Source organism: Leptinotarsa decemlineata, unplaced genomic scaffold (genome assembly GCF_025532065.1).
Source record: "Leptinotarsa decemlineata unplaced genomic scaffold, Ldec_3_MD MMD2_tig00003798_RagTag_RagTag, whole genome shotgun sequence".
NCBI lineage: Eukaryota > Metazoa > Arthropoda > Insecta > Coleoptera > Chrysomelidae > Leptinotarsa > Leptinotarsa decemlineata.
The window spans coordinates 2640188-2654467 of NW_027412596.1; the positions used below are offsets into that span (position 1 = coordinate 2640188).

A 14280-nucleotide genomic window follows, 5' to 3' on the forward strand; every position below is an offset into this window, starting at 1 on the left:
AGTTAGTCCTGTTTCACATAAATTGAGATATTTCAAGATGATTACCATTGTGAATCTCAAGGAAATAATATTTTCAATGACAAATAAAAATAGTACAGATGAAATATCTACAAAATTGTTGAAAGAATGCTTCTCAACCATCTCTAAACCACTTTTGAATATGATAAATTATTCTTTCGAAACTCATAAAGTGCCTGATGAAATGAAAATTGCAACAATTATCCCAATTCCTAAAGTCCCAAATACGAATAAAGCTTGTGAATTGAGACCAATAAATATGATACCAATTATAGGAAAAGTACTAGAAAAAGCGGTCTACAATCAAATTGTGGATCACTTGGAAGGTAATAAGGCCCTTACATGTGTTCAGTCAGGGTTTCGTAATAAACACAGTTGTGAAACTGCTCTGCAATGTGTGCTCCACGATTGGAAGAACACTTTAGAAAAAAATCAAATAACAGTGACCGTTTTTCTGGATTTGCAAAGGGCTTTCGAAACTATTGACAGAACCAGATTATTGAAGAAATTGGAGTCAGTTGGAATTGTAGATGCAGCATTACAATGGATTGCAGACTATTTGAATAACCGGAAGCAAAAATTAAGACTTAACCATGTTACATCTGGCACACTCGATAATAATATAGGAGTACCTCAAGGTAGTGTTCTGGGTCCTTTATTGTTTCTAGTTTATATAAATGATATGGTTGAGGTGGTGAAAGAATGTTGTATACACCTCTTTGCTGACGACGCTGTTATTTATTACACTGGGAATAATCATTCAACATGCTTCAATGCAATCAACGAAAGTTTAGAAGCCATTCAAAATTATTGCTGTGGAAACTTATTGAAAATAAATACAAACAAAACAAAATGGATGTTAATCAGTAGAGATAAAATTTATAGGGAAGTAATGAAAACAATGCCAAAACTTTCAATCGATGGTGTCCAGATAGAAATGGTTGAGACATTTAAATATTTAGGGGTTTTGGTTGATCGTCAACTGTATTTTAATGACCATGCAAAAAATGTTATAAGAACAATTGCCATGAAAATTTATTATTTGAGGAGATGTTCTCCGCATCTCACTCAGTGGAGTAAGCTTATGATTTATAATACACTTATTCTTCCTCATTTCAACTACTGTGCAACAGTGCTTTATCTGGTAAATCAAAATGTGCTAAGCCGTTTGCAAAAATTGCAAAATCGAGCTATGCGAATTATTCTTTGTTGTGCACGTGACACGTCAATAAATTCTATGCTCGATACTCTTCATTGGTTACCGGTTAAGACTTATCTATTATATCACTCCTTAATATTCATTCATAAAATTAAAAGAGGTATAGCACCTGAATATATGCAGAATATCTTAGTTCTCAATCAGGATGTTCATCAGCACGATACTAGATGTAGAGGTAATCTTCGCGTTCCTCTGGTTAGCAGAACATATAGCCAAAACTCTATTTTTGTTAAAGGTGTAACCATGTACAACAATATTCCGGTTTATATAAAAAATTCTGAAAGTCTGAGTATATTTAAAGTCAAACTCAAGAAGCACCTATTATCGGATGGAATTATATTGTAGTAACATTTTTTTTTGTATATAAATGTTGTGTGGTTCATTTTATATATTATATTTGTTTGTAAGTTTATACACATGTGTGCGAGTCACCTATTTTATCATTGTATATTTGTATATTGTTCACAATGTTTTTATTAGTTTCATGACTAAATAAGGATCTATGTGTATGTGTATATATGTGTATGTATATATATATGTATATATAGATTGTAAATATTTTACATTGTTGACTTCAGTTTTATAGAACGACGCGACGTTTAATTTATTAATTTCACTTGTAAGATTTTACAATATATTTGAGGTGAGATGTAAATTAGTAATTAATTATTTTTAATATAAGTATATTACAGCTTAATGACATTGTACAAGTTACAAAAAAAAATACTATAATTTTTAGATTGTATCGATTTCTTTAAAATTGTTATTCACTTGTATGTATAATTTATTAGTCTTTGACTAAATAAAGGATTTATATATATATATATAAATATTTCACAGCTTCTCGATCTGTTAGCTTGCTTTAATATCGAAGTTAGTGTCAACTCTCCAACAAGTGTGACATCATACTCCGAGACATGTATTGATAATTTTTTTATTAAATGTAATAGGCACTTTGAAGTAACAGTTAACGACTTGCATTTATCTGATTACTTTGCACAATTTTTAGTTATGGAAGATCACATTTTAAAAGAAAGTGGTAATAAAACAAAAAATTACTACTTGCGCAGGGATCTCTGTAAAGAAAACATCTCAAGATTTCAAGACTACTTGAAAAATGAAAATTGGTCGGAAATGTATGCACTAGACTGTCTAAATTTGGCCTACAATGTTTTCTCAGAGATGCTATTGTATTATTTTGAAATTTCCTTTCCATTAGGGAAATTGACTATGAAAGCAAGAAAGGGCAATGATTATATTATGACACCTGAATTGCAAGAATTAAAAAATAATGTAATTGTGTATACCTTAATTGCTAAGCAGGATGACAACTACAAAGAAATAAGTAAATATTACAGTAAACTATACAGAGAAAAATTGTTGTGCAAAAAAGAGTATCATGATTATCAAATTTTCAATTCTGATAACAAATCTAAAACTACTCGGAAGATCATTAATCAAATTCAAAAAAAAACCTAAACAAAATCGTGCAATAACTGTTAAACTTAAGGATGATGATATTGGAGAAAAAGAACTAGCTAGTATGTTCAATAAGAATTTTAATAAACCGTTGATTGATAACAGGTGCTATGATCTAAGTTTCCTTGCACAAAATATGTCAAATAACTTGAATAGTTTTTTCCTATCTTCAGTTTGTGACAATGATGTCTTAGAGCTCATTACCCAACTGAAAAATTCCAATGCTTCTGGTCATGATTATATCTCTAATAACTTACTGAAAAGTTGCCGTTTTGAACTATGTCGTCGCCTGACATATTTAATAAATCAGTCTTCTGTAAATGGAATTGTTCCAACAAATTTGAAGCTTGCAACAGTCTGCCGATTATTTAAAAAAAAAGTTATGTGAATGACCTAGACAATTATAGAGCGATAAGCCTACTGTCAAGTCTTTCCAAGCCATTCGAGTTGAATCTAAAACAACAATTGACTATGTTTTACGAACAAAACAAACTATTGTCATCTTCACAGCACAGTTTCACTAAATCAAAGAGTACAGAGTCAGCCCTATGTGAATTTCAGTCGAGAATTGTTAATGCTCCCGACAGGAAAAAATGTGTCATGGGCCTTTTTATAGATTTCTCACGTGCTTTTGATTGTGTGAACCATGAACTGTTACTATCTAAGCTTCATAGATTAGGTGTAAGAGGGGTACCACATGATTTGGTGAGATCTTATCTTATAGGTAGCAGGCAAAAAGTGAGAATTGGTCAATGTACAGGCGATGATTGTGATATAAAACAGGGAGTTCCCCAGGGTTCGAATTTAGGCCCCCTATTTTGTTATTTGCTAATGGACCGATTACGTTCATCAGTGAAACAAATTTGGTATTCGTTACATGTTATGCTGACGATACAAATATTTTGATTGTTGAAGACAACATGGAGGCACTCCATGAAACTGCTGAGGATAGATATGATAAAATCATATTGTGGGCTGAAAAAAACAATTTGAAACTCAACAAACCTAAAACTAACACCATATTGTTCAGCAGACGTGGTCAAAGGGATTCAAATGTGATACTATATGAAAATAGTGAAAAATCAATTAGTCCTGTAGAAACTGTAAATATGCTAGGAATTGTTCTAGATAAAAAATCAATTTGGAATCAACATATTGATACTTTATGTAATAAAATGAAGAAAAGCTGCTATTCTATTAGATTCATGTCGAATCGTTGCAGCTCTAGTATAACATTGTACCATGCTAAGTTCCATTCACACCTTCGATATGGCATTCTCAACTGAGGTATGAGTGCTTCTGTTAAAAGAATATTTCTCCTCCAGAAATATGCAGTTAGAATAATAGCTAAGCTAGGGTATCGTGATTCATGTAGAGATGCTTTCAAACAGCTAAAAATTCTTACAGTTGCCAGCACATACATACTAGAGGCTAGTGCATACGTTTTCAAAAATAAATCCAATTTTCAGTCCTCTTTCCCAAATCATAACCACAATACTCGTTCGAAAGATCTAATCGTACCATACGCTCATAGAACTTCTTTGTATTAAAAAAGCGTAGAGTACAGTGGGTGTAAATTATACAATATGCTTCCAATAGCTCTTAAGAATTCCCCAAATATTAATGTGTTCAAAAGTCAGCTGAAAAAAATGCTACTTCAAAGGACTTGTTACACCATTCAAGAATTCACCAATCAACTAACCTGATATCTTGAGCTTCAGCACTTCCAATACTTGAGAAATACTTGAGAAATTGTATGTTGATTATATTTTATTGGCTTTTTTATAGTCTTTAACTAGTTACATTCATATTTTTATATTTATATGTTACTTTCATTACTTATGGATGTTTATCACTGTTTGTGTTATTGTGTTGTTTATATTATTTTTGACTGACTTATAATATGGTTACATATTATTTGGACTGACTTTTATAATATGGTTACATGTAGTTATTTATATGTTTTTACATTTACTTTTATAACTGACATTTTCTTTGTTTATTGTGCATTGATTTCTGTCAACTGTACTTTTCAACCAAAGAAATAAATATTATTATTATAATAAAAAATCTCACACCCTTACTCTCACCAAATAATAAATCTTACTGATAGAGTTGCGAGAGTTGATACTTTTTTGTAGGAAATACTTTTGGAGATATTTGCCAGAAAAACGTTTTTTACTTTTAAATATTTGTTTAAAACTGTCGCAATTTTTATGAGGTATTTCAAATTTTTCAACTAATTCCAATATGCTTATCCAAATCGAATGACACCTCGATTACAATTTTCAATGAAGGTGGACAGAAAATCGTTGAGAAGGAGCTCACACTTTAAAATAGATACTACGTTTTTTCATGCCTTTCTAAATATTTACATATCTATCATGTTCGTTCCTATAATATACAGGGTGATTCAAAAGTACTTTGACAAACTTCAGGAGGTGATTCCTCATAATATTCTAATATGAATTGTCCAAATAAATGAATGTCCGGAAACGCTTCGTTTCCAAGATACAGGATGTTGAAGTTTTATTTTTATTTTCGTTTTTTTCAAATAACTTTTGAAATACTGAACTTAATTAAACGAAACTTGGTAATAGGAGGTTTTTGAGGTGTCGAATTCGAACCTGATGTTCTTATTGCTCTTACTCGTAGGGGGCGCCACCTACACGTCTTTTTCTTTTTTAAAGATTCATAACTTTTTTGGGCGTACTTCTAGCACATTTTTCAGTAAAAAAATCGATTCCTCCATCATATCTACGTAAATAAGCTACCCTTGTTACTAGTCGCTCTAAGCAACCGTTTTCTAAATATTTGGACTTGAAAACTTCAAGTCGATTGGGGGTAGCTTATTTACGTAGATATGATAGAGGAATCGATTTTTTTTACTGAAAAATGTGCTAGAGGTACGTCCAAAAAGTTATGAATCTTTAAAAAAGAAAAAGACGTGTAGGTGGCGCCCCCTACGAGTAAGAGCAATAAGAACATCAGGTTCGAATTCGACACCTCAAAAACCTCCTATTGCCAAGTTTCGTTTAATTAAGTTCAGTATTTCAAAAGTTATTTGAAAAAAACGAAAATAAAACTTCAACATCTTGTATCTTGGAAACGAAGCGTTTCCGGACATTTATTTATTTGGACAATTCATATTAGAATATTGTGAGGAATCACCTCCTGAAGTTTGTCAAAGTACTTTTGAATCACCCTGTAAATCTTTTTTTTTGCCCATGTCTGAATGATAATCAAAACCGTTAGAAATATATTTCCCTCTATCAATTTCCAGAATGGCTAGATAAACTTCTATTCCATCCTTTTTTACCTCGCTTTTTATTTTTTAAACCAATATTTTCATTTCCATTTTTTTCAAGTTCATTCATTGCCAAATTTAAAGTGCATTAAGTAGTTATCATAACCTTTTTTGATTTGATATTTTTTCCTTCAAAGGTTTTGTTAGGCCAAATTTAAAGTGCATTAAGTAGTTTTTATCACCTTTTTTGATTTGATATTTTTTCCTTCAAAGGTTTTGTTAGGCAAATACTTATTCAGAGATCAGAGATTTGCTAGTAAAGCCTAAATGTTTATCAATTGAGCTAAAGAAAATATAGATCCAGAAAATAGATATCCGGAAAATACGGATTTGATAATGAAACTTTGAAAAAGTAAGGAATTCAAGAATTTATGATAAACAGTAACTTAAAAAATTATTGAATTTAATATGCTTTCTACATTTCACGCCAATTTGCAAATATTAAAAAAAGACATGTTACTGTGGTAAACATTTATTTATCCATGTACAATATAATAAAGTAAACATCCATAATTTTAAAGAAGGTTTGACAAAATTCTTCGGCACAATTCACAACCCAATTTAGGCAAAACTTGCAAGTCTCGGTAAACGTATTGCTGCAAATAAAAAAGAAACAAAACGTTATATTCATGCATAATGCATTTCTAGGCCCACTGGTAGAGTATACTACTTATATTTGATGATCTGTGGTTTGATAATATATGCATTTTGGTATCAATCGACTGACAATAAGGAGTTTGAAAACATTTTTTTAAAAGTAATTCAGCATGACACATGTTTAGTATCGAACATAATGCCAGATTAGACTAGACTAAACGTATTGGTGAATACAGAGAATTGTCTAGAAATTTTAACCGCATTATAAAAAAAAGAAAGAGGAAAACACCAAGTTGCTAATAAATCTTTCACAACATGAGGCACAGAGAAGAAATGAGTAAATCTTCAGGTCAACATCAAGAAAGTTTGAAATGAAATGTACACAAACAGGTTGCAAAAGGCATGAACATGGAATTGAATGAACTGATGAAGAATTCAAGAGTCCAGCTTGATCGTACCTACAGGGTCAGTGAATAGGTTGTTCTTGGGTGAGTACACCAGTTTCAACGAGAACAATATTACCAGTGTCAGCAAGCCCATCGCAACATAAAAGTATATATTCTAAAACAATTTAGAAATGAAGAAACATAACATCACTAATCAATCAAAAAAACTCGTAATATAATTGAAAATTATATAAATTTCATTGTCATTGACCTGCCATCGGATTCGTTAACTTACCTAATTTAGGAGAAATAAAATGCCATATATACTTCCTCACATTCCAATCTAGTTAATCACGTTATTAGAACAAGCAGTTAAAAAACGATACTCACCAAGAAACATTTTTGGCATTTTGTTACTAAAAAAATATCAGCACTTAGAATTGAATCATGCAAACCAACACATACGCTGAGAGTATTTACAGACGATTAGTGTATAACTACGAATTAGTTTGGCACAGCAACTCTTGGAAAGATCACTATCTCAATTTGAATTAACGAATAGCTTGGATATGTTTCTGACAGTACATATGTCATATTTTTCAGAAAGTAAGATTTTAATTTCAACAACTGGCATGTATCCAGAATACAAGTGTATTTACGTTAATTATGTTCTTCAAAACTAATTCCCCAATCGTCAAAATCATGTAAATGTAAATCGTTTTTAGCTGTTACTTTTAGATTAAAACTGAAAGAAAAAAAGTCCTCTTGAAACAACTACTTTCCCATGAGCATTGAATAACATGAAACAAAAAGTACTTTCGCACAACTACTTTCCTATGGACATTGAATTATACGAAAATCACTTACTTACATGGAACACTATCAAAAAACTAATCTCTCCTAAAAGTATTATGAAAATGAGAAATAAAACTTTTTATGTTTTTTTACCACTTTTACTTGGAACTAATGTTGTTACTGTAGTTTCGTCCAATATGGCTTTTTTCAAATAATTACAATAAACCAGTTTATTGTAATTGTTTAATAATGTCCTTATAGAACCAGTTCATTGTAATTGTACGAAAATGTCCTTATAGGACGAAACTGCAGTAACAGCACTAGTTATAAATAAAAGTGGTAAAAATCCATAGAAAGTTTCATTTCTCATTTTTCATGATGATCTCCTACTACGTAGTAACGGCTATATCCATCAATTTATTGAAAGAGTTTAATTTTTTGTTTTCAAATTTCTGTATTTGAGAACATTAAAAAATATTTGTGGTTTCTACCAGATTCATAGGATCGGTTCTCATTTTTTGTAATGATTCACAAGTACATATTATTTTTGTGAAAGAAAATCATCTTTCAGATTTATACTGGAGTTTCCAATTTCGTCGGTTACCCAGGATTTTTTCATTGCATTATTCTTAATGTCTGAGAATGGGAAACACCAATCAAACATTTTCCAAAACATATCAAAGAATATATAAAATTTATCATTTAAGCTGAAAGCATTGTATTGAAGTCGAAATTTAACAGCTTGACCAGATGTATTTCTCGCAAGAATTTATTTAACTGAAGGTGGATTATTTCTGCTACATTACAAGTCTGATTTGACATAGCGTCACCATAGCTTGAATGTTTTTGATGGTGCTCTCTGGAGCTTGGTTACTTTTTGAATTTATAAACCAAGAACCTGCCACTGATGATTTTTCTTCAAGGAAAAAACACAAGCACTACAGGAAAATCCTTAAGGCGCTCTAAGAGCGGTGCCTGTGCGAAAGTAGTGATTCACGTTGGATTTGAATCGCAGGAGATTAAATTCACTTGGAAAAACGTTCTCAGGAAGTTTATTCCATATAAACGCAGTTACCTAAATGAAAGAGGTCTTATAATCAGTGAAGTTCGAGGGGTACTGAGTTGAACCTCAAAACGATGAGCAGTCACAGTCCGTCACGTATTTCTAATATGTGCTGCTCTTGGTGGAAGTCACTTGAACACCTCCCGTGAAATTATCTATAAAAGAGAGACAAATCTCCAACCTTATTTCAATGTTCCAGACTATCAAGGTTGCAAGTGATGTTCGTGTCTCCAATCAAGCGGATGACTTTTCTGGATGGAATCCAGCAGCTTCAGGGTATGCTTAGAGGCGGAGCTCCATACATGGGAACAATACTCCAAAGAAGATCTGATCTGAGCTTTATAAAGCATCAAAAGTTGCTTAGATGTGTACAGTTTTCTGGTTTGGAATAATGTTCCAAGCTTTTGAGAAGCAACCTTTGCAATTTCAGCGACATGATTGTGCCAAGACATTGTGCCCAACAATTTTATCCAAGCAGAAAGCGGAATTGTCTGTCCTGACATTATTATATCCGGTTCGGAGACATTTACCTTTTTGGAGAAAACCAATGCCTGGATTTTTGTAGCATTGAATTGAACCTGGTTACTTTCACCCCAATTCGAAATCACCTCCAGATCCTCATTAATATGTACATCCTCACCCGATGTCTTGGAATTCAAATAGAATGATGATACAAGTGTGTCATCGTCAGCAAAGGAATATATTGGATTCGTTTTTGTTCAATAAGTCGTTGATATACAATGAAAATAGGGTTGGAGACAATATGGATCCCTGGGGAACACCAGCGTTGATGGTAAAAGTATTTGAGAGGTATCCATCGATGGCCACTTGCAGGCAACGTTCTTTCAGGAAGCTGAAGAGCCATACACAAAAATGATCCGACAAGCCATAGCATCAAAGTTTGGCCAGCAAACCCTCATGCCACACACAGTCAAAGGTCTTAGAAATGTCAAGCCCAACAGCTCTTGACTCTCCATGTATGTATGTAAAATTTTTGGCACTGTTGATAGATAGGAGACTGGACTGGAAAAATCACATAGACTACTTATCAAAAAATATTGCAAAATATTACTATGCATCAAGAATACTGTCGGAACATGTCTCAACTGAAGCTGCCTTCTCTGCATACCATGCTTATATTCAATCTAGGAGAAAATATGGAATTATATTCTAGGGAAACTCTGTTAATATCTCTAGGATACTCATACTACAAAAAAAATCTATCACCTATATCTATGAGATTAAAAAAAATTATAGCTGCAGAGAAGCTTTTATTCAGAGCAAAATTTTAATTTTGATAAATCTCTATATATATGAAGGAGTAGTATTTGTAGCAGAAAATAAATCAGAACTTTTCATTAACTGTGAAAAGGATCACATATATAACACCAGAACAAAAAATGATCTTAGAAACGAGAAATACAACTATACATACAGAGAAATGTCAAATATAGCGTTATAAACATTTACAATAAATTTCCACTTGTTCTAATAAATCTTCCAATTTCAATAATGAAATGTCGTTTGAAGAACTACCTCGTAGAAAAACCTTATTATAGCTTGCAGGAATTCTTAAATGATAGTATGCTGGCTATATGAATGTTATTTATTTATGCCTGATTTTATATATTTTTTTGTCTTAAAACTACTTGTGTGATAATAATGATTATGTATGTAAAGCTTTGATTTGTTATTTAGTTGTTTATTTTTATTTATTTATCGGTATAAATAAATATGGTTTAACGTTTATGGTTAAAATATAGATATTGGTTATTCAAAATATAGGTGACATACGATAGAAGGTCGCCTGTTGATCTTTGTTTCTGAAAACCATATTTTTGATTGCTCAAGATGTTAAAGCCTTTCAAATATTCAAAGTTGTGGTGGTTTACAACTTTCTCTATTACTTACTCACATTACTCACTCTTGTTAGCTATCAAGAGGACTTAAATTTAAATTTTTTTATTCAATCGTTCAAGAATAATTTCAATATAATTTGACACACTATGTATTTCCAAATATTTGCTTCGCTAGCTCAATGTTAATTAAGCCAGCACAACCCAATAGAAAAAAATGAAAAATTTTCCAGAACCCAATTGAAAGCCTTCACTTTAGGTAACATATTAAAAAAGTAATACGTCAAACTTTGCTTAGGCAAACCATACTCATGACAGTTCAAAACATGAAATATTTCAGATATTCAAGAATGTGTGGAATTATAGCATTCTCCTAGATTTTCGATAACACTGGTAGTTAAACGACTGGTAATAGTTACTTATAGATTCTTCTTTTCCTTTTTGAATGTGATATTGCAAACGAAAATAGTGTGCGTTACCAAATTTCCTACACCATTTACTGAAAATATTCAAGATACAGAAAATAACAGAATTCAACTTCATTTTCATGAGTTCCAACAAAATGCATGTGTGGACAAAAAATAATTAACCAGCAAAACCACTTAAAATTTATTTTTAGGCCATAATCTTAGCTTAATGTCAAGCTAATTCTGTACTCTAGTCCAGAATTATTTGCCATTCATTCAACACAGATATTGTTAACGTCTAGCAGAACCCAACCACAGAAAAAAACATTTTTTGAATAAGACTATGTCATAACTTCAGGCTCAATTCAATCTCTTTTCTATGTGTGTTTTTTTTTTCAAATTGTGAGTTTTGCTCACGTCACCCTTAATCTGGCAGAAATAAATCGAAATCTTTCACTTTTTGGAAAATTTGAAATATTAGGTAACCCTGAAGGCTAAATGTTGGAAAATGAGGATATATGAAATGAGCTGTGCAGACTGTGACAAAAAATATGTAGGTCAGACTGAGCAAGCTATCGAAACTAGTTTCGAAGACAAGTAGCATGTACCTAATTTGAGAGAATAGAAATATCTAGTGTTGCTCAACACACCTTGGAGAATGACCAAAGAATAAATGAAAACTGTCTGAAATTGTTGAGATCGGCACATAACACTAGATCTTGGAATGCTTTTGAAAGTCTGGAGATAGCAAAGTGTGGCATGAGAACTATGAACAGTAACAAAGGTCCCGTTCCAAAAAGCTCATTGTTTATCTTTAAATGTTAAAATTAGAGGAAACTTCCACAAGAAAATTTCCCATTAATTTCTACTCAGAAGAACAACTTTATGTATTTATTTAGTAGGACATGTCCTAATATAAAATAGTAATACAAACATGTTTCTAGACTAACAGTAATATATAAAAAATAGGAATACTGAAAATAAAATAATGTAAAGTATATAAACTCGTGAGAACGGGATTGAGTATGTTGAAAAACATTCTGGAAAATTATAGCGAGTAGATTTATAGTGACTGAATGTTTACTGATCCTCGTTTTAAATACATAAATGGTATAGGATTCGTTGATTCCCAGAATCATTAATGTGTGTCTGAAATTTAGATAGAAATAGACACTAGTTTTAGAGTTAGGAATCAGTATACTTAATGTCCTGAAGATGCCAACTGTGTTGGTGAAACGTTTATCGAGAAGACTGTTGTTGCAGTTCTGGTGTTTGGGAAAAGTACTTCTTTCAGATAGATTGACTGGTTTTTTTAAGTGGACATTTGCAGTCATAACCAAGGCAACAAAAGTGCTGGACCAGTTCTACTTTTCATTAATCATTCTATCAAAAATTACTTGCATGTGAAGCAAGATGTAAAGTACATAAGTTCTAAATTTCTAGAATATATTTTCATTGTTTCCCAAATTTATTTGTCTTCTTCATCTAATAAAACATGAATATTTACCAACAGATTCATTGTTAGAATGAGCTGGGGTGTAGGTAATCAAAAATTACTATATTATGATATTCAGAGGCCATAGCACAAGGAGAAAATAATGGATGTACCAATAATTGTTATTTAGTTTCACTATCTAACCGTCAATTTTCAAAAATAGGACACAGAATAGTTTCATGCAAATTGTTTAAAGCAATGTCCGCCTCAAATTGATGTGGTATAATTTTTTGGTATCTTGTATAATAAAATGTTGACAAGAGAAAGTTCAATAATGCTTCTGTCTATCAAAGAAAGATTAATCAAACATGAAAGCGTTACTCACCTTCTTCCCTAGATATGGTAGATTCATCTGGTGAAAGTGGTTCTTCCGGACCTCTAGATCCATCATAAATTAGTGATGTTGTCCTAGCCTCTCGAAGTCTTGTGAAGTAGTCTGCTGCATACGCTATAACATCCCCAGGTTGTTCCAATAAATAACTAATAGTGAATTCGAGAAGGACCTCACGCAGATCGTCTGGAACTTGAATACGGGGTCCTGCTTGTCCTCGACTCATATCTCTCACAATTTTTTATTCCAAATGATTCCTGCACTTATAATTTACCTACCAAGTTTTTACGCTGATAGATGAAATTTAGAATATATATCTAGGGAACCAAATTAACTACAGGGTAAGCCCTCAGATACTCTCATTAACTTTTCAAATTCCAGGTCCAGCTTGAAAGATTAAATGTATTTTTGTGTATTGAACATATCACCAAATATCACTTTCGGAAAATTGTGTCAAACTTAATAGCACCATTCAATTGTTTTCAGTCACAGGATCTTTGATATACCTATCGATGAACTTACAAATTATCAATCCCAAGGCGAGCCAGCCCTTTGCGAAAATGAAGGTTGGTAGGGAATGAAAATCTCTTCCGTTTTACGAAATAAATAATCTGCACAATGCGGAATGAAAATTAATTCAATGCATTCTCAAGTCGTTTAGGCGTCACTAAAAACCTGCACTCTGCGCCACTATAATCAATGATTAATGATCGACTCGACTGACAACAGTGACACTTTTAAGATGACAGGTGGAAAACTGGAACCTGAACTAGCGGCGGCAACAGAAACTAAAGGCACACAAACTTTCATTCGTTCCCGATGTTATGTACCACCTGTGACATAGATGACCCTTTTTACCAGTGCCGTGGAAAAAGTTTACACATTCTTGTAGGTATGTGTTCAAAATTTCAAAGAATTAATTGAGATGACTATTAGTTTGTATTAAATGCCATCATCGTCACTTCTTCCAGGTTTGGAGACCAGCTCCCCTACCCTTTTGGCTGATCATTGGTCTTGAGAGGGACCAATGGGTTGAGAGGGACCAATGGGAGAGAGGGACCAATGGGAAGTTTGTATTAAATATCACTAGGGTCTCATAAAGTGCCGGAGAAGATTAATCATTGTTCATAGAAGATTCCCAATGATATAATCTCTCTTTCATGCAAAAATTCACTGCATTCACCTAGGTATGTCCATTTCCTTCAATATGTATGTTTGAAATATGTTTAAAATATGTTTTTTCCGTTAACCAGCTATCGCACCCCTACGAACGACAACCCTCAGAAGTCGAAACTTGTGCGAGCTAAGGACTAACGAGGTCTCAAAT

General features: G+C 32.4%; 2 protein-coding genes across 3 annotated transcripts in view; both read right to left on the reverse strand.

Moving 5' to 3' along the window:
• Nucleotides 1–13723, reverse strand: part of Pka-R2 (cAMP-dependent protein kinase type II regulatory subunit) — a 100752-nt gene extending 87029 nt beyond the window's left edge. The window contains exon 1 of one of the 2 annotated variants that reach the window (XM_074178459.1): nucleotides 12948–13723. In XM_074178459.1, the coding sequence (XP_074034560.1) occupies nucleotides 12948–13179 (232 nt within the window). In that variant the 5' untranslated portion in view covers nucleotides 13180–13723. Of the gene's footprint in view, nucleotides 1–7396; nucleotides 7931–12947 lie in introns of those variants that run through there. The other variant, XM_074178461.1, reaches the window with a different exon arrangement.
• Nucleotides 1–14280, reverse strand: part of LOC141483638 (uncharacterized) — a 565103-nt gene that overhangs the window by 204880 nt on the left and 345943 nt on the right. The gene's annotated exons all lie outside the window — the stretch shown is intronic.